Raw genomic sequence first — 13,130 nt, 5'->3', positions numbered from 1 at the left:
ATAGAATGAGCATCTGTAACATTTTTAACATGAAATGATGAATCATTTCACATTGCTTTCATTGTGTGTACATGCAAACATTGTGGAGGTTGTTTGCTACTTTTGTGAGGGGGGGAGAATTCAGAAATTGATCCTGCAGTTGTATTTTTCATGATAAGTAACTCAGATGTCTCTTTTTTGTATTCCATTACCTTGCCTAAGTAGCAAAGTAGTATCTTGTACAACAGCTGGTATATGATTACATTAGCTATTGTAAAGTCTTCAGTTTTAAGAACTCCAGCCAATAAACATGATCTAGTGATCATTAACCCTGGGCTCCTACCAGATATAGGAATCTCCCATAGATCTATTTACAGGTGTAGCTCTCTTTAATCAAAGCAAATTAAAAGATGAGAAACTGTAATTTTTAAGAGAAAGAGAAAATAGGAGATGTGCTACAGCTCATGTGTATGCTATGGAAAGCCTGCTAATATCAGACTGATCAGCGAGACAAAGTTAACCCTAGGTTGGGTAGATCAGAATCCATTTCTACATCCCTAGTAATCTACAAAGTTTTCTTACTCTCTATACGATCTTTCTGCCAAAAACCATACTGTTAAAAATACAAAAGGATTGACCAGGAATGATATTATTTAGCTGGAAGTAGGGCTACCAGATATCTGAACAGGCAGAAGACACAGAAAATTGGAAATGAAGACAAATGGAGGGAAAGAAAGACATACCGTACTAAAGGTTTAACTGGCTTGGCATCCGCAACAAAAGTTACAGTGAAAAACTTCATACAGGTGAAAGACTGATTTTTCAATGGCAGGAATTTGCTAGAGCCTCTTAAGAGGCAAAAGGAGTCTTCAGAGTGTAACTAAGACCCCAAAGGTGCTTTTTCACAAGGCAACTGGACTTTCTTGTTTTTCTTTGAAGAGCTGAAGAAGCTTCTTGGATGAGAAGTGAAACATCTTCAAAGAAAAACAAGAAAATCCAGTTGCCTTGTGAAAAAGCACCTTTGGGATAACTGGGACCTGGATGACTGAGAATCTCCATAGACATTTAACTGATTAAGATCTTGTCAGTTTCAGACCAACTGGCAGGAGGGTAGTAATCAACTAATTACTGGTAATCCTTACTTAACTAGATAATTGGGACCAGAATTTCCATTGCTAAAGAATGTAGTCATAGAGCACGAGACCGTGCTGCTTAGTGCCAGAAGTTCTTGCAGTCTCTGGGTACCTTTGTTAAGTGATGACTTCACACGATCATGACATCTGACTTTCTGCCAGCATCCAAAGCTTGCCTTTGCTTGTGGGAAGCTGACACAGAAGGTTGCAAATCACAATTGTGTGACCATAGGACTCTGTGACAGTCAATCTGGCCCAGTTGCCAAGAACCCAAGCTGGGATCATATGACCATGAGGGCATCGTGATCACCTGAACTTTGAGGACCAGTCGTAACTAGGACCAGTCCGTGGTGCCGCAAGTATGAGTAACTGCTGAATGAGTGGTTGTTAAATGAGGACTGTAAGGTTAAAGAGCTGAGCTTGTTAATTTGACTTAGCCCTTTTTAGGGAAGTCCAGCACCTCAGAGAAAGGCTGCTCAGGGAGAGATACTCAAAAGGCCAGGCAATATTTGATTGTTAAGGTTGTACCTGCCAGGCAAAGGATATGAGAATAAAAAGAAGGATATATTTTCCTTTTGCCAGATGTGTGCTAACCCTATGTGGAAACCTTATAATACGTTCAAGCTACTTCTGGCATTCAAAATAGGCTTTAAATTCTATATTTCTTCTCTGTCAGTCTGTTTCATTTATTTTGTATTTCAGTCTGCCGTAAAAGTAAATGCTGTATATCTGAGGTCCTTCTAAACTGAAGTTTATGTATTAAAAGTGGCAAGTAATACATTTTTTACTTTTGAATTTGGAACCAATCAATAAATAACAATAACAAAATAATAACAAAAATAATGGCAATTAAATCAGATGCACTTTGCCAGAACGTTTAGCAGTATCATCACATCAGGAAAAAAGGTAATTTATTAAGCCATTAAATGGTTTAATATTTGCAACAGAGCCCAAAAAATGCTTTAAGTAAGCCATTGAATGAATGATGCATAGGTTAAGGGAAGAGAGTTGGGGCACTTCCACACTATGTGCCATGTAGTTATATTCCTTGCTATTTTATGCCTTTCATTTGACCTTAATTATAATATAAAGCCCTCAGCGCAACTTAAATAAGAAAGTATTCTATAGTTCTAATGTTACACAACTGGTGGCAAAGATGGACTTTTCAAGAACTGCATTGCTCTGACCCTTGCAACATCAACTCTCACTTCTGCTTCAGCAATTTCTGCTCTTACTTAAACAACATTTGTTGGGGTGGTTTTAGTCCTTTTGCACGCTGAACTCTGAGGAAACCTATTTGCTATCTCTGGGACAGCAAGCTACACTATCCTTTCAGAGAATGAAGCTTTTGCAAAACCCACACTCACAGAGTATACAATTTCATTCATTTAAAAATGTGGTTAAATTTGTTAAGATGTTATATACAGCATAAGAGGCATGTGGCACTGTTGGAGGTGTGGCAGAAGAATTTTCTGCTCCTTATGTTAACTGTTGCCCTCAAACTCTCCTAAAGCTAAACCTGAAATGGACACCAAAATGAACACGAATAAACAATGAAAACAGTACGATGAAATTTTGGGGAAGTTGGATTTATTGTAACAATGTACAACTAAAAAAAGGTTCTTCACACACACCCCTCCCCTGGACTCCGTGTACACCTTCCCAAGGGAGGACCGTCTCACAATCTGAGGACCCTGATTTACAGGATGGGGTCTTCCAGAGAATTCTGAAATTATCTTTCCTTCCATTTTGTAATAAGATGTAATCATTATGTTGATTAGCATCTGTTGACAGTGAACTTGAGCAACAGTACAAGATGTTTCCCAAAAAAAACAAAAACTTGTGTCATAGTGTCACATTTTAGCTAGTTTCATTATGAAGCTGGCATGATTTGAGAGGTGGCAGTTCTGATCTTATGGTGCTGAAGAGCAATTCCTCATTGGAAAGTAGATTCATCTGCTTTTGAAAAAATGATCCATGTTCTGGAAAGGCAAGACCGTTCAGTTGTAGGCTACACCATGTGTGCATTGCAATTACCTTGCATATATTTAATTGTCATATTAATATTTTAATTTTAATTTGTAAAACGAGATGAAGGTAATGTTTATTTAACTAGTGTTGGGCTACGGTGTTTAGTGATTGCGGTTTAGAGAACCAGTCTCCTGATGTGTTGCTGGCAATTGTGGCTGGTATCTTCAAAGGTAAGGTAGTCTACTGAGCAGACCACAGGCCACTGAGCAGGGACTGTCTGGGCTCCTGTCTTTATAGCCAGGTGTTCTTACTGCTGACCAGTCTTTAGCTGAGCTGGTTCCCAATAGGTCACTGAAATGAGATTTAGTCAGAAGGAAGAGTGTGTATAGGATTGAAAACTATCTATAGTACTATTGATGGGGGGTGCATGTTCTTTCTGAGATATTTTTCTGTCCTTAAATCAGTTTGGTTCAATTTATGACCCACTGAACTACCAGTAACTGCAGCCTATCTGACATGATGAAAGTTGCACCAAAGAAGCTTAATTAGAACCACCTGATCTGGTTCGTCACAATTCAAATGACTATTTATGCATGTATGTGTATGTCTTGAGTTCTTTGCAACTTCCTAGACAGGTTTTCTTGGCCAACATTTGGAACTGATTTCTCACTGCCTTCTTCCTAGGAAGGAGAGAGAGTGACCGATCCAAAGTCACCTAACTGGCTTTGTATCTATAGTGAACTAGAGCTCCTGTTTTCCTGGTTTTAAGCCTGGTGCCTGAATCCTTACACCAACCAATCCAACCCCCGGCCTGTGGACCAGCACCAGTCCGCAGTATGCCAGAAACCAGTCCATGCAAACAAGTGAAGTCCCCATCCGCGGGATGCAGGCAGCACGTGAAACCACACCCCCTCCGGTCTGTGGAAAAAACTCTCTCCATTGAACTGGTCTCCGATGCCCCAAAGGTTGAGGACCTCTGCTCTAAAAGACTCCTAGCTAGAGGGCAGCAAAGAAGTCAGGTTTTCTATATGACCATGCTGCCCTCTAGTGGTCTTTGCAATGGAATGGCCCTAACTTAAGGTCATAGCTTATATCTGGAGTGTTGTCCTGAGTGGAGTTTCCCTTTTCTTTTTACCATTTAAATATTTTATTGGTAAGTAAAATAAATAGAACATATGATGAAGTAAACCAAGAATATAACATTGCTAATATAATAAAACAAGAATATGCAAGCCAGTAATTAAATGAGTGACATTTGAAGAAACTAAAGATATAACCATAAAGTAATATAGAATTAGTTCAGTCCTTTGACATATGGACCATCTATTGCTCCACAGTTTTAATACAGTATATATATACAGTACGATTATATTTATATACAGTAAATACTTAGATTCTGTTATTTAGATGCCTTTGAGTAATATCAGTATTAGTTACTTTGGCCACCTAATGAGAAGGAAGGACTCACTGGAGAAGGGCCTAATGCTGGGAAAGTTTGAGGGCAATAGAAGAAGGGGACGACAGAGAATGAGATGGCTGGATGGAGTCACTGAAGCAGTAGGTGTGAATTTAAATGGACTCCAGAAGATGGTAGAGGACAGGAAGACCTGGAGGAACGTTATCCATGGGGTCGTGATGGGTCGGACACGACTTCGCAACTAACAACAACAATATTAGTTACATTTTTGGATATTAATGTTACAAACATGATTATTTAACCTTTTGTTTAAATTACACATAACACTGGAAATTAATGAGAAATAGAGGAATAGCATACATCAAGGTTTTATAATAAGGGTTCCTGTCTTAAGCTAAATTATATTAAAGTCTCCATTGTGTTTATTACTTGGTGTGTGCGTATTTGTATTTGTGTGTTTGCATGGATATATGCACGAATATATGTGTTTTTAATATACATGTTGATAAGGGAAGACTAAATGACCAAAACAAAAGATATTTAGCAAAACTGAAATACTAAAAATAAAATAAAAAAGACCAAAAAAAGAATAAAACTTTGAAACGCTAGGTGGGCTCTCAGAGGCCTAGCAAGCCTTCTTCACTGGCTGCTGGATTTGCTGGATGCTGTGAGGTGCCCAGTTCTGAAATGCTTCCCAGCTTTTGGGCTACAGTTTACAAGCCTATTGTCAGCACTCACCTTGTGATCAACCAGAAAAAGGCAGACCAAATTTAATCCAAGAAGTAATATGTAGTCTTTATGCTAGAAGCCCTGCAGAAAATTTTTCTTCCCTTACCAATCAGTATAATGCAAGCTTCCTCAGCTGAGCCATTCTGGGAAGTGGCTGGATTCAGTGGCTGCACTGGAAATTAGTGTTGTTCTTACCATTTTAATGTGGGACAATTTAAGGGCAATGATTGATAATTCACTCCCCCTGGCTGCTTTTCCTCCCCCTCCCATCATTTACCAGCAGGAAAGTCCACCCAACAGCCCTTGTCGTTTGTCCTGGGTTTGTGGCAGGCTGAGCTTGAGGCATTTGGAGTGAGAGCTGGGCAAAATTTTTAACTTCCTTTCAAAGTGCCCAAAGCAGGGGTCCCCAACCCCCAGGCCATGGCCAACCACTGGACCGTGGCCTATTCGGAATTGGGCCGTGTGAGGGACAGGTTGGTGTGCATGTGTGCATGCGCAGCTTGACTTGCCCATGTGGCGGGATGGCACATGTGCTCATGCACATGCAGCTCAACTTGCGCCAGTGAGCTGTGCGCGCATGCATGTGCGCACCAGTCCACCGTTCACACAAGTCAAGCTGCCCGTGCACACCAGCCTGCTGCTCGTTTGGCCCAGTTCCCCTCTTCCACCCTCAGCCTGGCCTCTCAGCCACAAAGGATGGGGACCACTGGCCCAAAGAATGGATGACTGGCACAGTAAATAGACAGCTGTCCTGTCCCTTGGGCTGCTCATAAGCATGGGTCTAGTATCTTTCTGAAAAAACACTGTATCTGTTAGTTTTTATTTTTGAGTGAAAGTGCTACTATGAGTCCAGGGTTGTCCTCAGGGAATGGTCAAAAAAGTCAAGATGGAGGCTGTTATGGTACAATTGAAGCTCCCGCTGGTTTTTGTGACTAACTCACTCTCTTCGGAAGTTCAGAAAAACAATTGAAGATAGCCAGTTTCCCTGGGACCTTGGCACCCAAGAACACCAAATACATCTGAAATTAGAAACAAATCCTCTTTGGAAGACTCAGGTGGAAGAAAGCCAAGTCTGCATTCTGAAATTCTGAAGTGCCTCTCGTTTAATTTGCTTCAGATGGAATTTGATAGAGATTGGATAGGAAATGTGGCTTTGCCTTCCTCAGATAATAATAATAATAGTAGTAAAGTTGGAAGGGACCTTGGAGGTCATCTAGTTCAGCCCCCTGCTCAGGCAGGAAACCCTACACCATTTCAGACAAATTCAGATCATTACATGCTGGTTCTTCAAGGGAAAAGAGAAAAGCTAAAAGAGGAAATTGCTGCTTCGATCCCTTAGCCAGAAAGGATTTTGCAATGGCTGGCCTGCCTTTCCTGTCCATGAAAAGCCATGCTATTAGCTGAAGGGGTCCTTAACAGCTTTTTGAGAGATGGAATTGGCCTTTGAGAGGATCTCTTGAGACAGAAGGCCTTTGGCTTGGCAAGACACTGAACCAGTGTTTTTCAACCCTGGCAACTTGAAGATGTGTGGACTTCAATTCCCAGAATTCCCCAGCCAGCATCTTCAAGTTGCCAAGATTGAAAAACACTGGTCTGGATAAATTGATTTGTAAGTGTGGCTTCCAAAGGCTGTATTTTGTTACCCAGAGCATCTCTTTACAAACAAGCACTGCACAGAGAATTGTGTTTAGATGTAACTTCCAAGGGGAAATGCACTTTAATCAAAAAAAGAGTTTCAGGATGCAGTAAAATGTGAATGTAATGCTTTTTAACATTAGGACAGGGGTCCCCAACCCCCGGGCCCCTGCACATTACCACGCCATGGCCTATTTTGAGCTGGGCCCCATGAGGTGCGGGCTGGTACATAGTTCAATATGCGCTTGTTGAGCTGCGTGCACATGTGCATGTGTGCCAGCCTACCGCTCATATTAATTTGAGCTGTGCGTGCCTGCTGGCCTATTGCTTGTGCAGCCCAGTTCCTTTCTCCCGCCCACTGGGCTGCCAAGCTGCAAAAGTTGAGGACCACTTTGTTAGTGAAATGGAGTAAGTATGAGGACAGGTTCTCTTAAGCCGAAATTTTGATCACAGAAACGTCTGCGTGGCATCCCCACCTTGGCAGGAAATGCAATCCTCTTAGCAACATATCTAATCTGGAGGTCTGGAGCTGACAGTTTGCCTCCCACTGTATCAATCAATGGAAGAGATGTATATTGGTAAATTTTCTGTCCTGCTTTTTCTTTCAAGTGCTCAAGATGTGATACATGATGCTTCTTCCTCCCCCTCCCCCCATTTTTCCCTACAACCCTGTGGAGTAGGTTGTGCTGAAAGAGGGATCGGCCCAAGGCCCACCCAGTCAACCTGGAATGTGGGCATGTGAAGGTGACAGCCCCTTGCTATAACCATCACCCCACATCAGGTCTCAATTTTAGTCTAAATTGCTAACAAAAAAGGAGAAGTAAGTTCCATCAAGACTGTACAGTAGAAGACAGTTTTATTTATTATTTATTAAATGTATTTATTTAAGTTTATTGGCCATCCAACTCCAGTGAATCTGGACAACGTAGAAAGCTAAACTTAAATTGGACTTAAGAATGGGCTGCTTCTCCACAGTAAATATTAGGAAATGCGTGAGGAGATTTCAAGCAGTTATTTTGGGAGTAGTTTGTGACTTGAAGTAAAATGTTACCCATTTGCAAATGAGAAAAGGAAGCATTATCCTCACCATCCCACTGCAGGGACTATTCTGCAATGTTCCTGCCAAATGTAATTGCCGACAGAACATAGCAACATTAGAAAGTCTGTTCAGTGCAAAAGGAATGTATTGGCCATCATTTGGTTTTATGATATACTTATGTAGCTCTGCCTTTAAACTATATGATGTTTGATATGATGAAGCTGCTCTGTGATTTCCTGAATGGGAATTATTTTTGTGGGCATACTCTTTTTTCCCCCATTTTGATTGGCACTGAAATGGAAGGTTGTGTAACATCAACAGGGAACAGCCAGGCAATGGAAAATAAATTCAGCAGATTGCCACCTTTTATCTTCTTTTGAACTTCCCTTTGGGGTATAAATTTCAGCCTTAGTGCCAATTCAAAATTGAAAATTGTTCCTAAAGAAATCACTACCAGCCAGGAAACATTTGGCTGCATATTGTAAATTGAAAGATAAATCAGATTTAAGCTGTATCATTTATTAGATTTATTTCTGAACCTTATTTAGTGAGAACATCCAAAATATGATGCGATATATGGATGTGGTGGCAAAAAAAAAAGAGCAGAAAGACACAGAAGCCTAGTGAATGACAACTAGTTTTGATTTCTTTTCCCTTCCTTTAATTTCTTTTTGCAATTCATTTTAATCATTTCCCAGCTACTAAAATAAAAATGTACTGAAATAAGTAAATTTAATTTGTTAAGCATATCAGTTTAAAAGATGTTCTTTGGCTAACTGCCAACTCCAATTTGAATGCTTTTTATCTTTGCTTTTATTTTTAAAAAAGACTGTCTTTACTGGTTTGTATGTAGTTTTACCACAGTACTGTTAGGCTGTTTATGTTTTACATTCTTCCACAGGCCATTTTACAGCTTCTGGGTTACAGCATTAAATTCTTTCCCATACTCTGATAAACTGTATGAGTTTGTCAGACAGTAAGCCAGAAATTAAGATTACTATCCATTGTTTCTTTATCCTGTGTAAAGTTGTTACTTCTCAGTATAGCCAAGGGAAACGAGAAAAGCAACTTGAACCAGCATTACTGCATGATTTCAGAGGAGAGAGAAAAAAGTAGGTTTCAGGTCCTTTAAATTCAAGGCACCATTCATATGCCAGGGTCTAGTTCCTACCTCTCTGCAGTCCTGATTCTAATCAAATTAAGAAAAAAGGCAAGAAATGATAAAATACTTTAGATTTATTCAGCAGCAGCATATTCCAGTTTTCTTTTTCTAATCACAGTACCTACCCAGGCAACAAAAACATAAAAACAGGGACAGCATTTCACTTTGAAAATTAATATATATTCAAAGAGCAGAAGTCTCATACATTATAAATTTATTAGCCTGGACTTAGACATTAACAGTTAGACCAGGAATATAAAACAAAACAACAGGTTAAATATTCCTGGAGTGGTGCACAGATTTTCCATAAAGGGATCAAATGATGCTTTCTAAAGGAATTCTTTAATCAAGCATTTTGGATAGCCAGTTTAATAAAATATGAAAGACTTACACAGACTTTACTCTAGAATGGAATTATTTCTCTGATAATCAGGAGGCTCTCCAATCAAAAGACAAACTTTTAATATAAAATAAAATTTGTGGCATTTTGTTTTGTTTTGCTCCTTGGAACAATTAGATATCATCTTCTATATGATATAAAAAGAGGGCCATTTTTTTCATGGACTCTTGCATATAAAACAGAGGAGAGATGCACAGTAACACTAGTGCATATTTAGCAAAGTCTGCCTATAAATATAGTTCCAAAAGTCCTGGCAATTCAATAGACGGTCACTATGCTCTCCTCTATATTATTTAGTATAATGATATTATATAGAGGATTTATCCCTGGTGATACGATTTTAGAATATCGACATCAACAACCTGATAATCTTTTAGAAATTTACAAATGTACAGCATATTTATAATATTACTTTCAGAGTGTCAGTGCAAAGATATACATATAGTACACTGTGATAATTACTCATAAAAATAGGCATTGGCGTGTGTAAAAAAAAAAGAAAAAGAAGAGAACGAGACATGGTTTTGACACATGTTTCCACCTAAGGCTAAACATATTTCTTCACAGAAATATGAACCATTTTTCATCCTTCTGTTTACAAAAAAAATGTATGTGCAAATGGTAGTGTCTAGAGATTCCCTAATTGAATTGGTTATACAATAGAATCCTCTTTGACTAGATTGACAGTGTCTTTAAATGAATCTTCAGTCGCTGAATAGGCTAACGGTGGGTCTCTTTTCAAAATAATCTTCTGGGGCAGCGATGGAGAGCAGGAAGGGGCACTTTCAGCTTCTGCTTGCTGTTCTTTCTCCATCTGAAATATTAAATAAATAAATGGTAGAGTAGAGCTATCAGTGCTTATTACTCTTTGTAATGTGGTCAGTCAGCCACACAATACTTGTGTTTCTGCAGCTACTGTGTTCGGATTACAGGTAGTCCTCAACTTACAACCACAATTGAGCCCAAAATGTATGTTGTTAAGTGAAAAATTTGTTAACTGAGTTTTGTCCCATTTTACGACTTTTCTAGCCACATTTGTTAAGTGAATCATTAAATTGGTAACATGGTTGTTAAGTGAATCTGGCTTCCCCATGGCCTTTGCTTGTCAAAAGGTTGCAAAAGATGACCCCATGACCCCAGGACACTGCTACTGTCACAAATATGAACCAGTTGATAAGCATCCAAATGTAAATCACATGACCATGGGGGATGCTGCCACGGTCATAAGTGTGAAAAATGACCGTAAGTCACTTTTTTCAGTGCCGTTGCAACTTTGAACAGTCACTAAATGAACTGTTGTAAGTTGAGGACTACCTGTATTTTGTTAATTGCAGAGATATTTAACCATTACTATTACTTTAACATCTACAGTAATAACGCAAATGCAATGTAAACATTTTAGAGCATGAAGTAGGAAATTTTTGCAGAAGACACAAGATTGCGATAAAAATGTTGTAAACAAAGGGACTTCGTGAAAAAAAAATGAGGTCAGTGGGAAAGCTGAACATCAGAACTGATAGGAAGAATCTAGGCTGCCAAGGAGGTAATAGGAACACTGAAATCTCTGTTCTTTGTAAGCAAAAGAATTTGCTGAATGTTACAAAACACCAATTATATAAAAAGCAGTTGGACGAGGCCCGAGAGATCTAATTTGACCAATACCAGGAAAGACTTTTGAGTCCCAAGGTGTACCACCAAGTTTGACCTCTGAAAAAAAACTCATCATGCCTTGAGAGAAGACCTCTGTTCTATGAATGGTTGCCTATAAATATCAAAAGAGAGTATCTATCCTAAATAATAATCTCTTTTGCCTCGGAGTCAAACTTGACTCCTGATGACCACAGGGAAAAATTCATGAAGTTTTCTAGACCAGGGGTCCCCAACCCCTGATCCATGGACCAGTACCAAGCCATGGCATGCCAGCAACCGGTCCTCACAAACAAGTCCCATCCTTGGGATGCACGCAACACGCAAAACCACGCACCCTCCAGTCTGTGGAAAAACCTCTCTCCACGGAACCAGTCGGGGACCTCTGTTCTAAGCAATATTTTTGGAGGTGGTTTGCTATTACCTTCTTCCTTGGCTGAGAAACAGTGACTGGTCTAAAGTCACCCAGGTGCCTAATTCAGGACTAGAACTCAGGTCTCCCTACTCCTATTCAAGTGCCTTAACAACAAGAACAACCTAGCTCTCCTTTCATACGTAAGAAAGAACTAAATCTTTGTGTTAGTCTCATGCTTGGAATGTCTGATATTCTGCTCAATAATGCAGAACTGATTATTCTGGCCAATTTGGGGCCTGGGGATGGTATAGCCAACTAAATAAAACTGTGCCATGACTTGGTGCATAGCAATTCTGGGCATAATGGCAGTTTTTATTTCCAGAATTAAAGGTAATATGTCCCTCTGCTCTAATAGAGGGCAAAGCAAAAAAAAAGAGAGAGAGAGAGAAAGAAAGAGAGAGAGAGAGAGAGAGAGAGAGAGAGAGAGAGAGGGAGAGAGAGAGATGTGCTCCTGGAATAGAAGGAAAATGACACCAATTCCAGGAGTTGCCTTAGGGAATTTTTCTCTCATTTTCTTTTTTAAAAAAAGCAAAAAAAAAAAAAAATGAAACCCAGAGAAATTTGCAACACAGCAAGGAGAAAGAATATAGGAAAAAGAAAAAAAAAGCATCTCCTTTTGTTTTTCCCCTTTTGTAGGGATTAATACATTGCTCATTGACATTGCTCATCATCAAGGATAGAATATCGTGAAGTATCAACAGTTTAAAAATTAATATTGTTTGGCTAAGTAGGAATTTGAAGCTATATGACCTTACCTCTGAATAGATGGGATTTTCAAAGTTAGTACTTTGTTTCATTCTTCTTTTAAAGAAGCTCCATTTTGATTCCTGAAATATTTTTTAAAAAATCATGTGAAACTAGTAATTGATTTGGTATTGATGAATCAGTAATTTGCAACTGTTTCTTTACAACTTCCTTTTTTTTTAATGGAGATAAGAAATTTATTTGTTCTTATCCCTGCCTGTATTATATTTTGGAGCAAGGAAATGAAACAGTTTAACTTTCAATGAATAAACACACAATAACCAGGGGGAAAAAGTTTCCTAGTAGGTGGGGCTCAGATAAAGATGTCGTGTAAGATAAAGCAAGGCCATGTACCATCCATATCTTACTAATTACAATAGAATTAAGCCACAGCTTTCCAATTGGGATGTAATGTTAAACTGCTAGAAGAGGCACTTGGCTTCTTTTCGAAGCAAAAATTAAACCAAAAACTAGGTTGTTTGTTTTGGGTAAGATCAGGCTCAGTATTATGAAACCCAGAAAGCAAAAAAGGATAAAGGGAGAAATAATCAGATTAAAAAAAGATGAATGTATTTAAGATTTAGCACCTTTCTTTCTAAGTTGCCACAAAGAAGAGGGAGTCGAGCTATTCTCCAAAGCACCTGAAGGCAGGACAAGAAGCAATGGGTGGAAACTAACTAAGGAGAAACTTCCTGACAGTGAGAACAATGGAACAACCTGCCTCCAGAAGTGGTGAATGCTCCAACACTGGAAGTTTTTAAGAAGAAACTGGATAGCCATTTGTCCAAAATGGTATAGGGTTTCTTGCCTGAGTAGGGGGTTGGACTAGATGACCTCCAAGGTCCCTTCCAACTTTATC

General features: G+C 39.2%; 1 protein-coding gene across 2 annotated transcripts in view; it reads right to left on the bottom strand.

Moving 5' to 3' along the window:
• Positions 1-9,121: 9,121 nt before the first annotated feature.
• LRP2 (LDL receptor related protein 2) overlaps positions 9,122-13,130 on the bottom strand; it is a 145,459-nt gene continuing 141,450 nt past the window's right edge. For both annotated transcript variants that reach the window (XM_039365425.1, XM_039365427.1), the window contains exons 78-79: positions 12,283-12,354; positions 9,122-10,279 (exon numbers count right to left, since the gene is read on the bottom strand). In XM_039365425.1, the coding sequence (XP_039221359.1) occupies positions 10,118-10,279; positions 12,283-12,354 (234 nt within the window). In that variant the 3' untranslated portion in view covers positions 9,122-10,117. The remainder of the gene's footprint in view (positions 10,280-12,282; positions 12,355-13,130) is intronic.

Source organism: Crotalus tigris, unplaced genomic scaffold (genome assembly GCF_016545835.1).
Source record: "Crotalus tigris isolate CLP2741 ecotype Arizona unplaced genomic scaffold, ASM1654583v1 scf7180000020074.1721668, whole genome shotgun sequence".
In the NCBI taxonomy this organism is placed as follows: domain Eukaryota; kingdom Metazoa; phylum Chordata; class Lepidosauria; order Squamata; family Viperidae; genus Crotalus; species Crotalus tigris.
This window is presented reverse-complemented; position numbering and strand designations above follow the sequence as displayed.